Below are 20,635 nucleotides of genomic sequence, written 5' to 3'. Positions count from 1 at the left end.
GCACTACCCAATGATATTCGGCAGTCTAAATCTTTGCCCATCATTAAGCATCGTTTGAAAAACTATTATCTACCCATATCTCAATAATGTATGCAAGTATGAAATAATGTGTAGTTTATAATTATGTATATATATTCTGATATATAATATATATTATATTATTCGCATGTAGTTATGTTTAGTTTATTTTTATACTTTAATATAAGTATTCTTAAATTATAGTTATTATCTCCTTCTTCTATCAATCCGCACTTACCTGTTTTCGTTTTTAAGCTTCAATTACCAAAAGTTGTCTGTGTGCGATCGCTATAAGCGATAAGGCCGCCTTTGCTCACCATGTCATATATTTTTCGTTTCTCTAATGTACTCAATAATTGTTAATTGTTGTTGTACCTAATATGTGTTATGCAATAAAGTATTTTTAAATAAAACATAAAAATAAACGAATCAAAATGAAAGAAATAGCTTTTGTACAAATAAAGAGCGTGTGGAATGGTGGCAAGAATAGTAGCAGCATTTCTTCGTTGAATCGCAATTCCTATTCTCTGGGCTAAAAATGAACCCATCTTCTGTCTCCAGTGGAGGCAATGTGATACGAGAGTAAGGTATATGTTTTTGCACCAATACGGGCGCTGGGCTCGATGCCTAGTCTAGAGGATCGACAATTAAACATGTGAGCTATGCGAATACACCCAATTACCTGTCACCTAATAATAAAAAACATACCTACCGAATAAAATACCTACCAAAAAAGAAGAATAGGTGATTTCATAGATTTATGGATACATAGACAGGGGTACCCAGGGGTATCTACCCACAGCATTGAGAAATTCTTAGTTGACGTAATATCTTCTGATCAGTTATTGCTAAGCCAATCGCGAAAAGACCACATTAATAAGTGAGCGTTACACAGCTGTAGGTAATACACGCAAAGCGTAGGAGATGTCTCGGTACAGTGTCATTATCTGTAGGTCATATCGATAATTAATACTGATATATAAAAATAAAATAATAATAAAAAATAAAAATAATCCAAATATAAAAAGTAATCCTTTTTAACCTTTTATTTATTTAATCATCTTGTATTGACTTTCATGTTGGGTAAAAATTTAATCTGTGGTAATAATATATGGTTAGTATTAAATCGGCCTAAGTATATCTGTTGATAATGAATAATTTCAGTGATATTCTTGTTTTAATCTTAATAAAATAACGTCAACGTGATATCTTATCAAAAACAAAACATTGTAAATTACAAAATTTCAAAAATTTGCCATGTTTATTTATCGTTTGATTTTTTTATTTTTGTACTTTAAACTCTAACGACAGATATATCACGATTGCACCTTAATATCTATCTTGTCATACGTAGCAATTTTAATCGACTAGTCGTATGTGTGTATCAGTTTGTGTTATGTCTTATTACTAGAACAGCAAATTGATAATACTATATTTCTCTTCATAATGTAAAGAAAAGTAACCTGCAATTGTATCAGTCAATTATTATATTATATATATTAAATATAATTCCTGTCTCGGGAATTTGTACTGCATTCTGTGATTAATAATGTATTTTCTTAACTTCACACAAACGTGAAGTGGCCTAGTATTTTTTTTTTTTTGATAATATTTATTGACAGTTAAGGAAGAAAATTGATGTTAATTAGAAAAAGGTTAGTATTTAAAGATACTCTTTTGAGCTCCTACTTCTACCAAAACCATAGAGTATTGTCTGTGATTTTTTTTCACGATATTATTCTACCTATCACTCTATGGCTCAGTGTAGGGAAACTACGACACTGCATAGGAGGTACACATTATGTAAGTACCTGTGTAATAACGTCATCTATCAATTAACGTCTTAATTGGTACTCATTCGTTATTTTACAAATGGTTGAGTAACAATCTTAAGAAGTGGAAAGATATGAACAAAATTGGCTTTATTTGACCGATGAACGTTTTTTGTTTACATTATTCATCTATTTTTCTTGCTTATCTGTGGGATAGTATGGAATATTATAATCAGTAAGTCTCATTCGTTCGTCTAACAAAGACTAAAACAATGTAACAAAAAAAAAATCAAGTACTAGTATTAATAAATATGCTCATGTATTTTAATTATGAAGAATTTAATACATAAATAAAATATATCCGTGAATTGAAATAATATTTACTACATGTTATCGAATCATAAAGATATTGTAACATTTGGCACGTGTTTGTGTTAGACTAGCTTTATATTAATCCATACTTTTTTGCTTGACTTTATTCGCGGTTATGTGTGTGTGTTACGAATACGTCAAAGGTTTGAATGTCAGTTTTTTTTTAATTATTCTGAATTAAATAATTTACAAAGAATATCGCTACATAATCGAGATCAAAGACATTTTTATATTATTATTATTATTCCCATTTTATTATTTTATATTTCTCTTAAGCATCATGTAGGTAGATAAAATGTAGTAATTGTCTTTTGATGTGTTTTAAAACCTAAACAAAAAGCAGATTTCATATAACGTTTTTATATCCAAATGTGTAGGTATAAGTGTGTTACGAGTTGGTATAAAAAATCACAAATAGTTAACAAAATCATACAAAATCAACTATTTATACAGATGTGTAAATGCTCAAAGCCTATACAAAATATACACAAAAGAACAAAAAAAGAAATAGTATCGGATGTAGGTAGTTGTTTTTCGATGGAGACAGATTATATTTCTTTCACACATTAAATAAATAGACCAAGTTTTTTTTTTTTATTGTCTATTTCTTATTACTTTATGAATAGGTGTCTTAGGTAATATAAACAATAGATTTATTGACATAACTTAGTCAGGGTCACGTTCAATAATAGCGATTCAGTAATAAAAAAAATGTTAGGTAATACGAAAAGACATCCCGGTTTGTTATTTTATTTCAATTTATCGTATAAGAAAATGCTTCTTCCTCTGTAATGATATTGTTATATAACATATTTAAATATACCACTCACCTAGAATTTGCAGAAAGCTGTCTTCCAGCCGCATTGTTGACGAGAGGAGGTAGTCGGTCCCCTCCAACTCGCTTGGCGCCATTAAATCGCTCCTCATTTTAAATCCTATCACTTTAACTCACAGTTCAATTTCCAACAACAAAAACTCCTAAAAAGAACCAATGGCTAGTTTTCGGCAACTATAACACTGACACTATATTTTTTGTTATCAATAATCCTCTAAACGATTGAAGCGCCTGGCGCTTCCGATTTTCGCATATCACTTGATATTTCACTTAAAGTAAGTCCGGTTTCGTGTGCCTTATAATTATGCGGCGACATAAACAAGTCGTCGTAGCCAGTTAAAGGCTGATTAAAGTTATTTCGTACAATGATAACGCGGTAGATTGCGCGGGCGTCGAGCGCGAGGTGTCCGCGCGCGGCTCCTCTACTCGACTACTCGTTTGCCGTCAGCTGATTCGTTCACTATAAATAATACGGAATTATTTGTATGCAGTTAACTGACAGTCTACCGCTGCACGTAACAAAAATTCGGACACGGTTACCGCAGCGTCGCGATGAAAGCATATTTTAACAAGGTTATTTTTATACAGTTATAGTTTAACGTTAAACGTTAATCAGTTATTCTAAGTTGCATGGGGTCTTTATTAGCATCTCCTCAAATTCAAAAAGTTTATACAACATACAGCATTACAGACTACAGTTGCTAATTAATTGTCAAATATCTATCACCGGTCCGAAAAGAAAATGAAACAATGCATACCTGTGAAGAACTGGAAGAATGAAAAAGAGCGGGATTGATTTAACAAAAAAAAAATGTTATTTTTTAAAAAATGGTAATTATTTATTTTTTTAAACTGTTCGGGTATTTTTAGTCCCAAGGTACAATCAATAAAGTCGTTAGTTTAATAAATGTATAATTGAATGTAGAAATGTTAGGATTATATTTAAGATATACATTTGTATCGGGATAATCATGTAATCAGCTTGCATGACCTAATTGGCAAAATAACATTAAATATGTACGTAATTGTGTATACGACACTTAGTTGAAGCAGTATCGTTCCACATCGTATAATTTTAGAAAGGAATGACTTTTTGTAAAATATAAACAAATAAAGATCTCTTTAGATAATTTGAAAGTTTTCCTGAATTTATTTTTAATTAATTTGTAAAATATGCACGTGTTAAGCTAAAGTTATAATCTTCATTATTAACATACAAGTAGGTACTATTGTTATATTGTATTTTAACCTTTTTCTTTAAAATAATAAAATTAAATTTATGCTATTCTGTGGGAAATCGCCACTTATTTCAATCTGGAAAAGCTCAAAACCGATTTACGGTACCTAATTTGATGCCTGTATACTTTAAATGTTATAGTTAAATAAATATTTTTTACAGTAAATATCACTTTCTGACATTGTAACAATCATGTTCTGATGTAGTTTTCGGTTTTCGTGTGGTGACTTTTTTTCTTACAGATTAGCTCTAGATAACTGATTTTAGATACTTTCTAAATTCAAAGTTGTTTTATATGACATAGTTAGGCTTTTGTACCAGTTTTTTTACTGACGGTTATTGGTCACCATCGCCCAAAGACACTGGTGGTGTAAGATATATTAACCATTCCTTACATCGATAAAATGTGTCACATACCTTGGGAACTAAGATTAAGTCCTAGAAGTAAGAATAAGTTATGTCCCGTTTGCCTCTAGTTACACTGGCTCACTCAGCCCTTGAAACGGAAACAAAACAATAGTAAATTTGGCGGAAGTATATCTAATGAATGGGTGGTACCTACCAAGAAGAGCATGGAAAAAACCCTACCACCAGGTATTTTTTTATTTTAATCATGAACAACATTGGGATAAAACTCTTAGATTAAAAAAAAAATGACGACATACCTAAGTATAATAACAAACGGAAAAGAAACAAATTATAAGTAATTCGTTGACGCCTTGAATATATAATTTTATAATTCGTTTTATCCTTGTTTTTACTTAGTAAATTCGATATGAAACACACAATTAATTATTTATTATGATATTATAAAGTCTTTACGTATAATAATATAATTCTAATGCATATTTTACTGTATTGGAGCCTTCTTTACAATATAGGTTGCAAAAGAGCAGGAGGATCACCCGATTGAAACTACCACCGCCCATGGGCATCTGCAAAACCGAGAGGCTGGCAGGTGCGTTGCCGGCCTTTAAGAAAAGTGTAGACTCTTTTCTTGAATGTTCCCAAAACTGTATAGTATTCTAGGCGAAAACTGTTCCACTGAGTATTTTTGTGAGACAAAAATGCGCTGTTATTGAGACAACGGGCTGTTCCTTCAACATTATGCAAATATTATTATCGAAAAAACTCAATTTGGATTTAAAATATAAGTAAAAATTTGCACCAACTGCTAAATTGCGTTCATATAATTATATCATGATCGGTTATAGATTTAGAAAGAGCAGAAGCTTTTTCATATTGTCTTATATGTATACTGGACATCATTACTATATACGAATTACAATATAAATGTTCGTAATAAGTAATATACCAAGAGGTTACAGTATTGAGAGTTGATGTTATCTATCTCGAGAGGGTCGAGACTAAGGACGTAAGGTGATTTTATTAATACCTACTATAATGCGATTGAACTCTATTATACAAATTATATGAATTTTATCTTTTTATAGAAAATAAAGCGTTTATTCACTAATATGAATTCATATTGCAATTATGTTTTGAATACATTAAAATGTCTAACGAAAAGCACATTATAATCGTGACTACAGGTGGCATACTGTTACTAGCAGTAGCATGCTTTAATTTATTCTACAAACGTGTTATGCAAAGGTCATTGACACCTAACATCAAATTAGTAGGTAGATTTGTTATACTAATGGTAATTTTAAAGTAAGTATTCGCGGTTCTGTTTTACGAGACCTACTAGTAATAATATATTGTATTATTGCATTTTTGATATATTATTTGCGAATTTATTTTATCTTTAGATGATTAAATACAGAAAACTACTAATCACTGCTCTTATTTAGTAAAAATTATTTTCAAATGAATAATTAACTATATTCAATCTATCTATAATTTTTAATCAAAGTAATGTCATAAACAAAATAATATTATACATATTGTGAACTATTGAAAATGCTTACCATTTTTAACACTTAAAAAAGGAAAATTAATCACAGTTTAATAACATAACAAGTAAGAACGTAGCACAGTGTCGTTACGTTAATAGTACAGACTAAGTAGGTTTATTATGTTAAATCGGTATACTTGGCGGTAGGCCACCTGTGTGGGTACCACACAGGTGGCGTAAACAATACGCGTATAAACATATGCATTGCAATGCATATGCATATATCATACGCGTAAACAATTTCTTTCTAAAGATTGGTGGTGCATGACGATGTAAGGATGGTTAATAATATTTCTTACATTGACAATGCCTTTAGGCAATAGTTTCCGTTAGGTGGCCCAAATGGCAATCTGCCAATTTTTTTTTTTCAAATTACGATATTTTGTACGTGTTTTTACGAATTACGATAGTTCCTAATATATATAAATAGCAGTAGGAGCAATTTGTATATTTTAGGAACATATGTCTTGTATGTATTGAGTTTATGTTGTTCTCGTTCAATGTCAAACGTCTCAGCTGTTTTAAGCGGAATCTTTAATTTTTGCCAATAAATATTTATCAAATAAAAAATAACATCGTCGGGTTGCTTATTTTTAAACTCGACTTTTTCGTTTTTGAAACATGCATGTTTCGGATGTTTCCACTAACTACTATTGAAGGAGCATGGTGGAAGAAGCTACATAACTTCCCTTTAAGGGTCCTCTTTTGAGGAAAAGGAGGCTTTTACTCAGTTGTGATAAGTTTAGAAACCGTACTTTGCTATTAAAATTAATTCTTAATTAAACATTATATTTTTATAAAACTATTTTTACAACACGAAACGATACTTTTTTGGACAAAATATTATGATATGTAATATTCTATCACAATAAGATAAACACTGCAACTACTAATTGAGGTACTATTCAATATAAATTTTATTAAGTTAGAATGTGTTAAAATTATAATCTAAAAAAACTAGTACAAAATGAACTCGCCTTCAATTTCTTCTAAACCTTTTAAAGGATTTTGATGCTAATAGAAAGCGCGATAAAGGAAGATGGTTTCTAAATAATTATAATTTCTAAAGATATTGTACTATAACGGTGTATTATCCAAAAGTGTTTTCGTACACTTAGCTACTAGCGGTTTAGCTAACGTTTGTTAGGATATACATCAAAACAATAAACTAGAAAATTGTAGATCTTAAAAAGGCGCTTAAATAGTCTATGATGACATGCGTCTATTTTCAAATGTTCGCTTATAACAATTGTTTAATTATAGATTAGTAAAAATTATGGGTTACTTGTGAAGCTATTTATTAAAATAATTATAAATCCTTATACAGGTATCTTGGGAATTCATTTTAAATTGCCTGTTACTAAATATTAATATTCAAATGAATAGGTACTTTAGAAGATATCACGAATTTCAAATTACGTGCAACTATAGAAATCATTTGATGCGAAACACGTGGTAGGATAGCGGTTTTTACAAAAAAAATTAGCCTTGGCCGTTAAAATTACCCAAGTTTTAATATAGATGTGTTCCACAAAAAACTTACGACTCAAAACAATTTTATATTATTAATTTTTCTCATATATACCTATAAGTCTTTTCCAAACCCAAGAAGAACTTTAAAACAACAAAACAATTTGGTATCGGAAATTTGGAAGTAAACAAAAGGGGATAAAAGTAGTCAAGTAGAATAGTGTTATATTATAAATAAATACATATTAATCAAGAACTATACAGATAGGATATGCAACATTAACTATAATAATTATATAGACACACGTATCAAAATGGCGTATCACTGTAAGTCGGTTGTCAACATTTCACGAGTGAGATACGATGTAAATTTTTAAAATAAATTTAAAAAATATAATTATATAAAAATAAATTTAGATAATTAATTTATAATCTCCTTTGTGCAATTACTGTGTTATCAAATTGTCATTAGATAAAGATAAACATGCCACAAAATAATAACATATCTGATTAATAACTATGTGGGTAAATATTCTAATGTATTATGTACTAGCTGTCCGACACGACTTCACCGAGTGAAACAAAAATTTTATTTGCTCAAATGCACACAAAGAATGTTATCAAAATCTATCCAACCAACACACATCTCCAGATTTTTTTTATATTTGAATAAAAATATGAAAGTGTTTTTTGTGAATATGTATTCACAAAAAATAAAAGAAAAACGTAGAGACGTGTCCTGTAAAGTCGTACACGTGCTGCGCGTGCATTGTCGCTTCTTATGCTTGCTTTAATAGGCCTTCCAATGTGTCAAACTGTAGACTAGTTCTAGATAGATCCTGATCGGGTCGTAGTGTAAATATATATATATATATATAATATAACCTGTAAAAACGATCCGTCTGAAAAATATTCATATTGTCGCGTTCACACGTACAAACTTGCTAGTTTTATATTAGTATAGAATAAAGATAAACACTTCGCATAATCATTCCGGATGTCTTGATTTTCTAAGAATTACTTTATAGGTATATAATGTAATATTCTAGTATTTTATTATTTAAAATCTGTTTCTAGCTGCTTTCTTATGAAATTTTCTCTACACGTTTGCAGTCTTGAGACCATATTTTGTTTAATGTAATAATATTGAATTCACGTAGATACTATTATTATTGTTGAGAAGTTAATTTATTACTTTTTTCATATTAAAATCAAAAGCTACAACATTATGTTGTAGCATTTGCGTGTACAACAACATATCTATACTTATTGAATGTTTCAAGATTCCTTCCACGATAGTTCGTAGTTTCAAGACGGGGAGTTTTCTTTAGATAAAATATATTTGTATATATTATTTTTGGTAAATATAAATAAGTTATAAAAAAATTACAAAAGCATAATCTTCTCATTTAACAGAAAGGTCCGTGCAACATATGCGTAGGCGTAGAATTATTTTTTTCCACAGACCCATAATTGTTTTGTAAGTTCCCAATAAAAATATAAAATACCACAATCTTTCAGTAGTTACAGCACTAGATTTCCATTAGCATCACTCGGGGCTACTGCCCAGTGCGGGTATTTTCAGGGGCGGTAAAATTAGGATAAGAAAAAAATAATCTTCGCGTTAATCTACTTTATGCAAAATTTCAATAATGGGGCGATATCTTAAATCGCCCAAGAGCGGCGCGAAGTTAATACTCAATAGCAACCTTATTAGGGAGTTGGCAGAGATGTGTACTGTGACTCGGAAAGCACGTATTGACGTCAGATGTCTCTGGTCGTGTCGGTTCGCCGTCCCATCGCAAAATGAGGATATAGAGTGTACCAGAGTAATGTTTCTGTACACACTTGTCCATTCCAATACTCCAGCCCATATATCTAAGTTTTGTTAATGGCTGCCATAGCAGTAATTCGTTCATGAGACCATTACTAATATAAATTAAAAAAAAATCAATGATGTTGTATAGATAAGCTGGTTACGCAGCCCCCTATCGATCGTTTATGATTAATGAGGCAGATAACGCTCCCTAGGCATGTACTTATCTAATATTTGAGGCGGTCTTCACTACTTAACATTATTATGTAATTTCTAATCGATTATATGATTCTTTATCATATAGATACATTAGGAGTGAACTAAATTTAAAACAAATCGTTTTCCTTATAATTAACGTTATTTAATTTATATTTATTGGTACTAAATATAATCTTAATAAATAGAAATGTATGTATGTATCTTTGACCTTTCTGCATTTCTAAATAATTTATTAGATAGTTATGTATCTTTATGAGATGTACTACGTACGCCCACAAGGTTCTTGGTTCAAAATAGACAAGCATTTCGTTTTTATGCTTGTCCTTCAATACAAACGTTTTACGTAGCTCTAACCGAGCAAAGCCGGGGCGAGTAGTTATTAATAAATAAAAAATTGGATTATATAAAATGTATTTAATATAAAATTCAATAAAATGTTTACAAAAATATTTAAGGCACTTAATATAAAAAAAAAACTAATCTAAAATCGAGATTCTAAGTCAGACCTAAATCAATGGCGTAAATATAAATACATCATATAATCAAATGGCATTTAATTGTACAAGCAACATGTTTGGCACTTGCGAGATTTAACGAAGACTTATAAGCAATCACTTATTACTGTTGTGCAAAAGTTTGCATGTACAAATAAATAAGTTACATTTTGAAACAGCATTTTTTTTTTATTATATGACGGCACGGGTAATAATAATCATACAAAAATAATATAATATGGAAAAAAACAATTATTACGCTTTTATTTAAATACACATATGACCTTTTGCACTAACAGTAGCGTAATATTATATACATTTAAAAATAATGAACGTGTTTATAATCATTTATTTTTTCAGTTGTTAAGTAATTTTGTATTTAAATTATCAACACAAGTCTATTAAACATTACACATAATTAACAGTAATTATAATATTTTTACCGCACATAGTAATAACGCTTACAAAATATTATTTAAAACTGGTCACACTTAAGATAAAAAAACACTTGCTCCACCCCCGTGGGTAGCAGTGTGATGTTAAACTGCTTCAACCTCCCTTAAAACTTCCTTGGGTTACCAAATGTACAAAAAAAAATTCGAGGCTTTCTATATAAGAGATTCTTCATACAGAAAAACTCTATGTATTAAGTATAGATTACTCATTGCTCTATTCACAAGTAATATTTAAATTGAAACATATTAATGAAGTTACGAATATAACTGCATGATGTGAACGACCAAAGCACTCTTATCAATATATTATATTTTAAATCCAAATCACATTTATTATTGACACACTTATAATAAATGTTGCTTTATATATATATAAATATATGTTTAAGTGTAACAGTAACCTAATATTAAATTTATCTAACTTATCATAAACATCAAGGACGGACAATAAAAATACACTAAATGATATTAAAGCATACAAATTCATAGAAATGGCAATAAAAATTTTGAATAAAATAATGACTAACTTTTTATCAATTTTCTTACATACTTGTTTGTTACATAATTCGGTGATTTTTAATATTATATGTATATGTTTAGAGTAAATGCTGGCGAACACTGGGACTAAAGCCAGAATCCAGATATTGCAAGTCCACTTAAGGGCTCAAAATATTGTACATATTTTGACTCTTATGAGACCGGCCCTTGGTTGAATTTATCGTTGTTGGGACTTCGTTGAAAATAAAGTAGTTTATATTAAATATTACATAAATTATTATATTGTAATCAAAAAAATCTTAGGCATTCTATTTGAGAGTTATAATAACAAATATGCACTGCAACAAATTGTAATTTGAAAATAATATTGAATAAATTTGAAGTAATGTTGTTATAACGATTCGTTTTGCTTACGGATAGGTGAATTGTCAAGTCGCAGTTTACATTTTTTATTAAAACAGTGTGTGTATAGTGGCTGTCATCTTCATACATTTACCCTATTATCCTTTATATGTAGCCTGAGCCTATAGCAGCTACTGAATACATGTTGTAGACATTTCTACTATCCATAAGCCACGAATCAGAACTTGAAATTAGTAACTGTACGAGCCAGGCAACGCGTACAGAGCTATGTATTGTCGCATAAGCATTTTCACATTATTTCATCAGTTCGTGTACGGCTAGCAATCGACAACACAAACTATTTTAACATTTTTCTAGTCAAATTTCTTAACAATGTTTGTTTATTGTTATTTTACTCTTATGCACATAAAATTAAAAAAATAATAATTTATGTAAATATCTAAAAAAAGATATCCTTAAAATGTTTGATCTTTTGTTTTTTTTTAATAGCAGTCTTTGCCTAATCACATTTAAAGAAACTGAAACTTAATCTAGAAGGCACATGCTGACTACAAATAATCTTAAATTTATTTACTGTATTATATAATCTTACCTAAAAACTTATTTACTTATAAAAAAGACTGGTTTGTGATTATTTGAGTTCATTCTTCTAGAGTCGTATTAATAAATATATTTCAATACAATATTTATAAGCATATTATCATATTAAGTTTAATTGCAACTAATTAAAAAAAAACAAATTTGAATTTTTTCTACATTTTAGTAAATGAAAAATACATAATATTATATAGCTTTTAACATCAATATGTTTCTGCCATAGAACTAGTGTTTTAGAAGTGACAATTGATATTTTAAGTTAAATTATGGTCCAGCATCGATTATCCATTATAATGTTTATTTCTTATTTAATTATTTTCATTCCACTTTATAAATGCCTGCAATTGAAATCTATAATTGTATACATGGTGTTACCAAGACTAATGTATTTTATAGAATGGTGGTTATAACCATGTTGACACTGTAAGACGAACACATTACTTTCTTAAACAGTATAGCTACTCTTGGTCATTGCTCACACTAACAACGTATACTGACATAAAAATAGAGAGACCTGTCAGAAGCGGAACATCCCAGTTCTACTTTAAATTTATTATTCCTTACATAAACATCTAAATTTATAGTTTATTAACTTTTAAGCAAATATGTTTATGATAAAACAGTGGCGGACTAAAAGGGGGGCGGAAAGGGCGGCTTGCCCCGGGCCTCCAGTCTTGGAGGGGCCCCAAATGCATCCGCGTTCCTCTGATCAAATCCTAAACAACACTTTAAAAATGTGCTTAGTACCTACATAATTTCATCAAGATTAATCATTCAGCTTTGCCACCCCAGGCCTCTGACGGGCTTAGTCCGACACTGCTAGAATAATGTCAAAAGGCAGTATCAACACAATTTCAATAAATATCTGATACACATTCTGGACAATTGAGGCTTAACTGTTATGATCAAAGAGAGACACTAAGATGAGATACAAATGTCTATTATATAACATTTTATGACAACAGTAGAACAACTGTCATATGTCATGGTTATATGTATATTTCATTTCAATAGAACGTGAACAGTAAATAATTAAAAATAATTTAAAATAAAATACATCACATGCTAAAATTGTCGAATTTTTTGTAAATATTTTCTTACAATAATTAATACTTTTTATTCTATATGAAAATGTGATTTTATTATCATGATTTTTAAAGTTATTCTATTGTACACATATTTATTGAAATAAATTAAATACATTTTATACAGACTGAGCGTCGACTTCTTCGCCGTAATCCAAATCGTCATACGAGAGGTCGTCGTCTATAGCGCCCTCCGAGCTTTCCTTCCCTCCCGGACACGCGAGACATCTGAAAATTTATAAAGAATAATATTACATTAAATAAATCTTCACCGCCTGGCTATTTATTAAAAAAATTTAATTGAACAGTCTGTGATTTCAACAACAAAAATAAGTTATAACAAGAAGCATTGGGCATATATATGTGCATTTAAAAAAAAAACAATAATTATTTCGAGATCGCCGTCAAAACATAACATATATATATAATTAAATACTATAGACTGTCCCATGGTATCCTTTACCAAGGCAGAGTTAATATTATATGTAATACGTAATCGAGAATTAATTTTATATACAGTCACCGGTGTATAACTAATAATAAAATTTATCGTCTAAATATACCAGAACTAAATCGTCATTTATTAATTGGCAGCACCTGTATGACACTTGATACGTCTGCGCAGATCTATATGATAATTACACAAATGACCTTGTGATGAAACAGGTGCGTATGAGAGTTAGATTTCATAGATAACATAAATAAGCTACGAATACTTAAACGTTTTAATTAAAATTTATTATTATTATTGAATAAGTTAAAGTGAAGTGTTACCTTACATATCGACATTCAAAGTTGGATGTTAGTTTATTTATAACGCCCATAACCCTATAAAATTTACTTTGTTTAAATTAATCATTTTTATTACAATACAATAAATATAATGCGTCGTTCATCCTTCAAATTATTTTAATAAAAAGTATATTCCCAAAGCTTGTATGTATACTAATTTTATTTATTTATTTAATTGGAGAACATACAGCCGTTGATAAACAAAAATAACAAATACTTAATAACTGTTAGGCCAATAACAGTTCTCACATATAACATTAAAGAGCCTGAGAATAGGAAAATAAAAAAATAATAATAACAACAATACATATAAAACTAAGTCTGTATTAAAAAAAAAGCCAGTTAGACCACAAGTTAAAAAGTTAAAAAATTACTATGTCGTTGCAAACATTTCTGTCATGTATCGCTTAACATTATTATGCTTTCTGCAGAAAAATCTTCACAAACTTCAACAAGCTCATTAAGACTAGCAGACGCTCTTATCAGAAAATAATTCTGCCTATAATTTGTCTTAGCCGTTAGGACATGCAGTAGGGGCTGACGACGTCGATTTATGGTTTTAGGTGTTATCAAATTAAGCTTGCCCAAAAGATCTGTGCAGTCAATGCGGCTATTTAATATATTTACAAGGAAGTTAATATCTGCGGTCCTTCGACGGACATTTAGTGGGAGCAGATGAATCCGTTTACACGTTTGTTCATATATTTCAATAGGTAGGTGAAATTTATATCTAATAAAATTTACAATTTTTTTCTGAATCGTCTCCAGTCGATTTACTATTCCATACCTGTGACGCATACTCTAGGTGGGTCCGAACGTATGAGCAATATAGGATTTTTATTGATTTTATATGATGGAAAGGTTTGGACATGCGAATAATGAATCCCAAAGCCTTATAAGCTTTAGTGACTATGGAATCAATATGCTAACTGAATAAAAGTTTAAAGTCATGAATAACTCCCAAATCACGCATAGAATTCGTTCTTTGTAAGTTAGTTGACAACAAAGAATAAGATGATATATACTTATTAGTTTTTCGTGTATAAGAGGTAAAAAAAACATTTTGACACATTCAAATCTAACTTATTCAAAGTGCAATAATCCCCTAGCCTTGACAAATCCGATTGAAGCTGTGACTGATGGATAGGATCGTTGACAACACAGAAAATTTTCAAATCATCAGCAAATAGAAGATGGTGTGAATTTAAGAAGCAAGACTCAATGTCGTTGATAAAAATAATAAATAATAAAGGACCCAATATTGATCCTTGGGGAACTCCAGAAGGAATAAGACACGGAGAAGATTTATAACCATTCAACACAACAGTTTGTGTTCTTTTGTCCACATAAGAGCTAAACTATCTAAAGAGATCACCACGTATACCAACATCAAATAATTTCTCCAGTAGTAACAAGTGATCAATTCGGTCGAACGCTTTGTTAAAGTCAGTATAAATCACGTCGACTTGCTCTCTGTTTTCCATATGTTCGGTCAGAAAATCATTGATTAATAGCAAGTTAGACGTGGTAGACCTTCCACGGAGAAGACCATGCTGTTGAGAGCTAAATGAGGAACGAAGTGAGTCATAAACTTGGTCATAAATTATTCGTTCAAATATTTTGGCTATTAAACATAATTTGGATATTGGTCTGTAATTGTCAACAAACTTCCTGTTTCCCTTCTTCAAAATAGGAGTGATAAAGGCAGATTTCCATAAAGCAGGTACAACACCCTCTTCCAGACTTTTATGGAAAAGAAAAGCAATAGGGGCATTGATAGATTGAGCTCAACGTATTAAAAAGATAGCTGGGGGACCATCGGGACCAGCAGACTTATAGAGGTCCAACCTAAGCAAGTGTTCCACTGTGGAATCGTTTATTTCAATGTGACTTAGGTCGGCAATTTGCATGGAGCCATCATTGCGACAACAAGCCGAAATTGGATGTTGATTGCCTATAAGAGTTGACGAAAAACTGTTAAAGAAGTAATTTGAGAAAAGTTCAACTATTCCTTGTCCCGAGTCGCTTTCCACATTACCGCGTTTAGCTTTGAGTGGAATATACTTGTTAATTAAATCAAAAATGACATTATAGAAGTATGCACAAGCCTCTTCGACTTTCATTGCATAGAAAGCACTCAACCAGGGGTGATTTTTGGTGCTGGTATTTATTTAGCTGTAATCGCCTTTATGGTAAAATAGTATTCACTAGGACGGAATTGAGGACTTAAGGATTCAAGTTTTGGAGTGGTATAGTAAGACGAGTCAAAAGAGACTTGTGGTATGGATCTTCTGGAACCAACGAATTTAAACAGTGTGACACGTCGGTAACTATATTATCCGAATTACAAAAGACTAGGTCAAGAAGCAAATCAAATCAAAATCTTGATCTGATTTGCTTCAGAAATTAGTCAAACTTTTTTTTTTAGTTTATTTGTAATTCCTCATTTTAAGTAATTACTAATATTCCTATTTACACGTCAAAAAGGACAAGGGTATCTAAAACATATTTAATTTTGACTAACTAGAGTTAGTGAAAATTAAATATAATATGAACGATGGATTAAATTATTTGCATTTTTTTTCTGTTTGGCTATAACCATAAATCCTAAATTTATTTTTATATCTAGACAATGTCGTACAACAAAAGAACTAAAACAAACATTTCTCGCACTCTCGCCAAACGTCACAAAACTTTATCAGTGTGCATGTACTTATATACTACTGTATATAGTGGTTAACTATTAGCCACTATTTTATTCTACGAATAGCTTTGACAGTCCATCTCGACATATAAATAATCAAAGCATAAATCTATCGTTCTAAATTTGTATTGTATTATGCAAACAACAACGCATGACCTCAAACATTTCTTGTTTAAAATCGATTCCGTTTAGTCTATTTTAATCTTTGTTTATTATTGCAAACACGGTATGGTTGTAAGGTAAAATCGTACCTGCTCTCATTGATGCCGTAGTATAGACACTTATCGCCGACGCACTCGCAACAGCCGTCGTGGAACCATCTAGAAATGAAACAGAAACATTCTTTTTGTTTAAGTTAAATAGTAAGATTCTTAACTTTGTTACGTTTGAATACTAAAATAAATTCAAATATATACTTAAATTTTAACAAAGGTTTAAACGAACCTTCTGCATCAACGTGAAGTAAAGTTTTAAGTAATTAATTTAAAAAGTTAAATAACCCAGTGGTTAGAACACGTTAATCTCAAACGAAAATTACGTGTTCAAATTCGCGCGAACTTCACTGCATATTCTTTTGCTTAAATTATATTTGTAATTTAATTCGCCGTGTATGTATAGTCATGATGAAATCTGTATGTATCGGTTAATAAAACTGGCACATTTTATCCACACACATTGTAGCAGCTTGGTGTAATAAGCTCCAAACCTTTTCAAGCAGACGCGGTTTTAGCCTAGCAGTGCGGTCAACCTTTTACTCTAGAAAATCCAAAATTGCAAAAAAGACTACAAAACCACCGACCATTCAGACAGAATGTATGTAACATATAATACATGTATTTTATAAATATTTAATTTTCATAACTTTGCATTTCGTATATTGGAAAAGAGTAACTACTGAGTTTCTTACCAGCTCTTCGCGGTAGAATTAATTTTCGAACGGGTGGTAGCTTAACATTTAATACAATCCTGTTAAATGCTACATAAAGTATGATGTGATTTAAAACATGTGCACAACATGCGCCCAGAAAAGGTTATGCATCATAACCATACATACATTATATTCATATATATTACACGTACGTTGCGCACTTCATCTCAGAGCTGGAGAATATTAATACCCAAAAACGACAATGAAGTACAATCACCGATAAAATTGCCAAAAATCATTCATTAATCTACCTGTTTACACATATATATATATATACAAAGAAAAAACAGAACATGTCTATTTTGTTTGATAAATATTAACGAGCCTTTTGTGTTAACAAATAAAAATGGAAATAGCAGCAAAAATCACGCAAATTTTCAATAAAATATTAATAGAAGTCACTCTATAAAAAAATACCTGAAGCTATTAGCGCCCATCGATCGACAAGACGCCCGACACTTGTCGCAGGACATGCACTGCGACATGTACGCGACTGTACAGTTGAAGGTAACTATGTCACGACTCACTGGTTCCGATTCTTGCTCGACGCTCTCTGTAAATAGGAATAATTTATAAAAATCCATACGTAGCTTGTATTGATATAGTCAGATAGGTTAGAATATCCAAATGAATAGCCAAAATAAAATCATATAATTAAATTGAACGGTGAATCCTTTTTTAACTTTATCGGCGTGCATTAGTATGAGTGAGCGACGCTCGTGCTAATAAGATGTAATAATTGGTCTATTTAATTATGCTAATATAATGTCGTGTACGTAAGATTAAAGAGAGCATAAAAATACAAATAAGACTATAAACTTAATTCATTTAATGTGGAGTTTTGTGAGTGATTAGATCTAAACTAAGACATGTATGGATGGGCTGTTGATGATTTATTAGATATGTAATTAATTATTGTTTCTTAAAATTTCTATTTAATTCAAAATAAAAATCCCATCAACCGAAAAGTAGTTATTACGAAATTAACATAATATAGAAATAAAATTTTAGCTTTGAGAAATTTAAGTTGGCTTAGTTATTATTTTACAAAATTATTAGTTTATAAACTTAACACTATACACATTTTTACAATTCAAAGTAAGCCATTGTAAAGATAACATTTAAAGAATTAACAGTTTTAAATAAGTTATCAGAGGATTACATTATCACTAGAAATAAGTGGAAATATGCACAGGTAGGACATTCCATGGAGATGAGTCATTAAACAAGATTTCTCATCTCTGTGGGGTTTCATTTGTTTAAAAAACAAGTGCAGGTGTTTTTCAACAGTCAGTAAAATATACTTTAAATATAGACTTATGATATTTTAGATAAGAATAATAATATAAAAACTCTTTCCTTGATGTTCCTGTTTCATTTTAGACGTGATTATTTATTTTAGTGTATTAATTGGTTATTTTATTTATTTATATTTATATCTTTTACAATTTTTACATGAATAATTATTATTCTATAAGTTTATTTATCTCAGTATCTCTAACATTGTGTGGAGGACTTCATTGAAGTTGATATTTGCAAATTTTCTTTAATAATCAAACTTTTTTAGATTATTAAAGATAATTAATTTGTGAACAATAAAAAGATCATAGACAACAACAACTATAAAATCAACATATGGGTTGGTAAAAATTTAATATGGCAAAAATGTATTCAGTCACATGAATATAATTAAATTGTTATTTTATTTTAAAAAGCAAATGAACTGATTATTACTTATAAACTTTATATTAAATAAAATATTAACACATGCTTGTTTAAGGTCTGTAGAGCATCTAAATTATACCAAGATGGTGATCATATACCACCAGAAGGTATATCTATTCTGCCTATATTATATATAAAATTTTTTAAACAGAAAATTCTAACTTAAATGTGAATAATATGTTTTGTATTGTCACTTACGCATATGATACACCAGTTGTCTTTCAGGAGTGGGTCTATAAGCAGACACATCAATATCCATAGGGTATGTTATTGATAGCCACCTTTGCTCTTGGTCAGGAGCACTAGTTAATGCAGCAAACAGTCCTGGAACACTATCCGGCATCTCCTCAACGTAGGAAGACTTTGAGAGTTCCGTATGTGTATCATTTGGTTTAGGGCACATATCTAAAGACAATATATTATTGTTTAATATATGGAATATACAAAATGATGATTTTTCATGAAATCATACATTAAGTACTTGAAAGATGTGGTTATATGTAATATACAATGATAATAATCACTATAACAACCAATACATGTTTAATATAATATAAAAATATCGTAATTACAAGAACAAATACAAAACATTGCAATTACAAATAAATAAAGAAAAGTGTACTAAAGATATCAAGAATTTGTCAAGTCTTTTTTAAGTGATATTCCTTAAAATATTGTAAGATAATGTTATTACGTATAATTAATTTATGTGCGTAATTTTATTACTTACCAACACAACTGCAACATTCGCTGTATAAATAACTGAGACAGTTAAAACAATCTTTGCAACACGAGCAGTCTTTTAAGTCACATTTGCAGGATTGTGTGAGCATACACTTAGAAACAACACTGGCACAAATAGCTTCATTGCAAGCATAAATCACAGAAAAGACGCATAAAAATGCTAAAACAAAGATCATTTTTTTTGACATTTTAATTACAATTAAAATCTAACTTTTGAAAATGAAAGTCAATATCAATGAAAGCACGATTTTATTTTAAAATGTTATTTAATTCGATTCGATTTTGAACATCCTAAACTTGTATCCTTAATTTGTTTAGATGCAAACACAGCGCGTTATTATTGCTTAATGAATGAAAATTGACAGATCCTCTTTAAGCTCAACTCTCGATTCTTGAGTTCAAGTAAGAAGCAAGCGCAGACGCAGACCGTGAATATCAATGGTATGTCAGTGTTGCCCAGTATAAGTGTTGTATATCTTCCCCTAATCTCACCTAAAATACAAATATAGGTCTAAATAAAAAACAATATAACTACTAATTTTTATAGAGACAAAATAAAACAATAAAGGCGTTTGTACTTGCCATTTTACTTA

General features: G+C 30.1%; 3 protein-coding genes across 3 annotated transcripts in view; 1 reads left to right on the top strand and 2 right to left on the bottom strand.

Moving 5' to 3' along the window:
* The window catches only part of LOC113399910 (transcription factor HNF-4 homolog), a 57,467-nt gene extending 54,038 nt beyond the window's left edge, over nt 1–3,429 (bottom strand). The window contains exon 1 of the mRNA XM_026639203.2: nt 2,993–3,429. Coding sequence (XP_026494988.1) covers nt 2,993–3,089 — 97 coding nt within the window. The 5' untranslated portion in view covers nt 3,090–3,429. The remainder of the gene's footprint in view (nt 1–2,992) is intronic.
* The window catches only part of LOC113399902 (alpha-amylase 2-like), a 157,235-nt gene that overhangs the window by 128,037 nt on the left and 8,563 nt on the right, over nt 1–20,635 (top strand). The window lies entirely within an intron of this gene.
* LOC113399949 (protein twisted gastrulation) lies at nt 11,921–20,452 on the bottom strand. Its single transcript, XM_026639273.2, has 5 exons — nt 20,029–20,452; nt 19,497–19,703; nt 17,991–18,126; nt 16,897–16,965; nt 11,921–13,377 (listed from the first exon to the last, which is right to left on the bottom strand). The coding sequence occupies exons 1-5, from the start codon at nt 20,228–20,230 to the stop codon at nt 13,269–13,271; spliced, it is 723 nt and encodes a 240-aa protein (XP_026495058.1). The 5' UTR covers nt 20,231–20,452; the 3' UTR covers nt 11,921–13,268.

Source organism: Vanessa tameamea, chromosome 18 (assembly GCF_037043105.1).
Source record: "Vanessa tameamea isolate UH-Manoa-2023 chromosome 18, ilVanTame1 primary haplotype, whole genome shotgun sequence".
In the NCBI taxonomy this organism is placed as follows: Eukaryota; Metazoa; Arthropoda; class Insecta; order Lepidoptera; family Nymphalidae; genus Vanessa; species Vanessa tameamea.
Note: the sequence above shows the minus strand (reverse complement) of the source record. Positions and strands in the feature narration are given on the sequence as shown.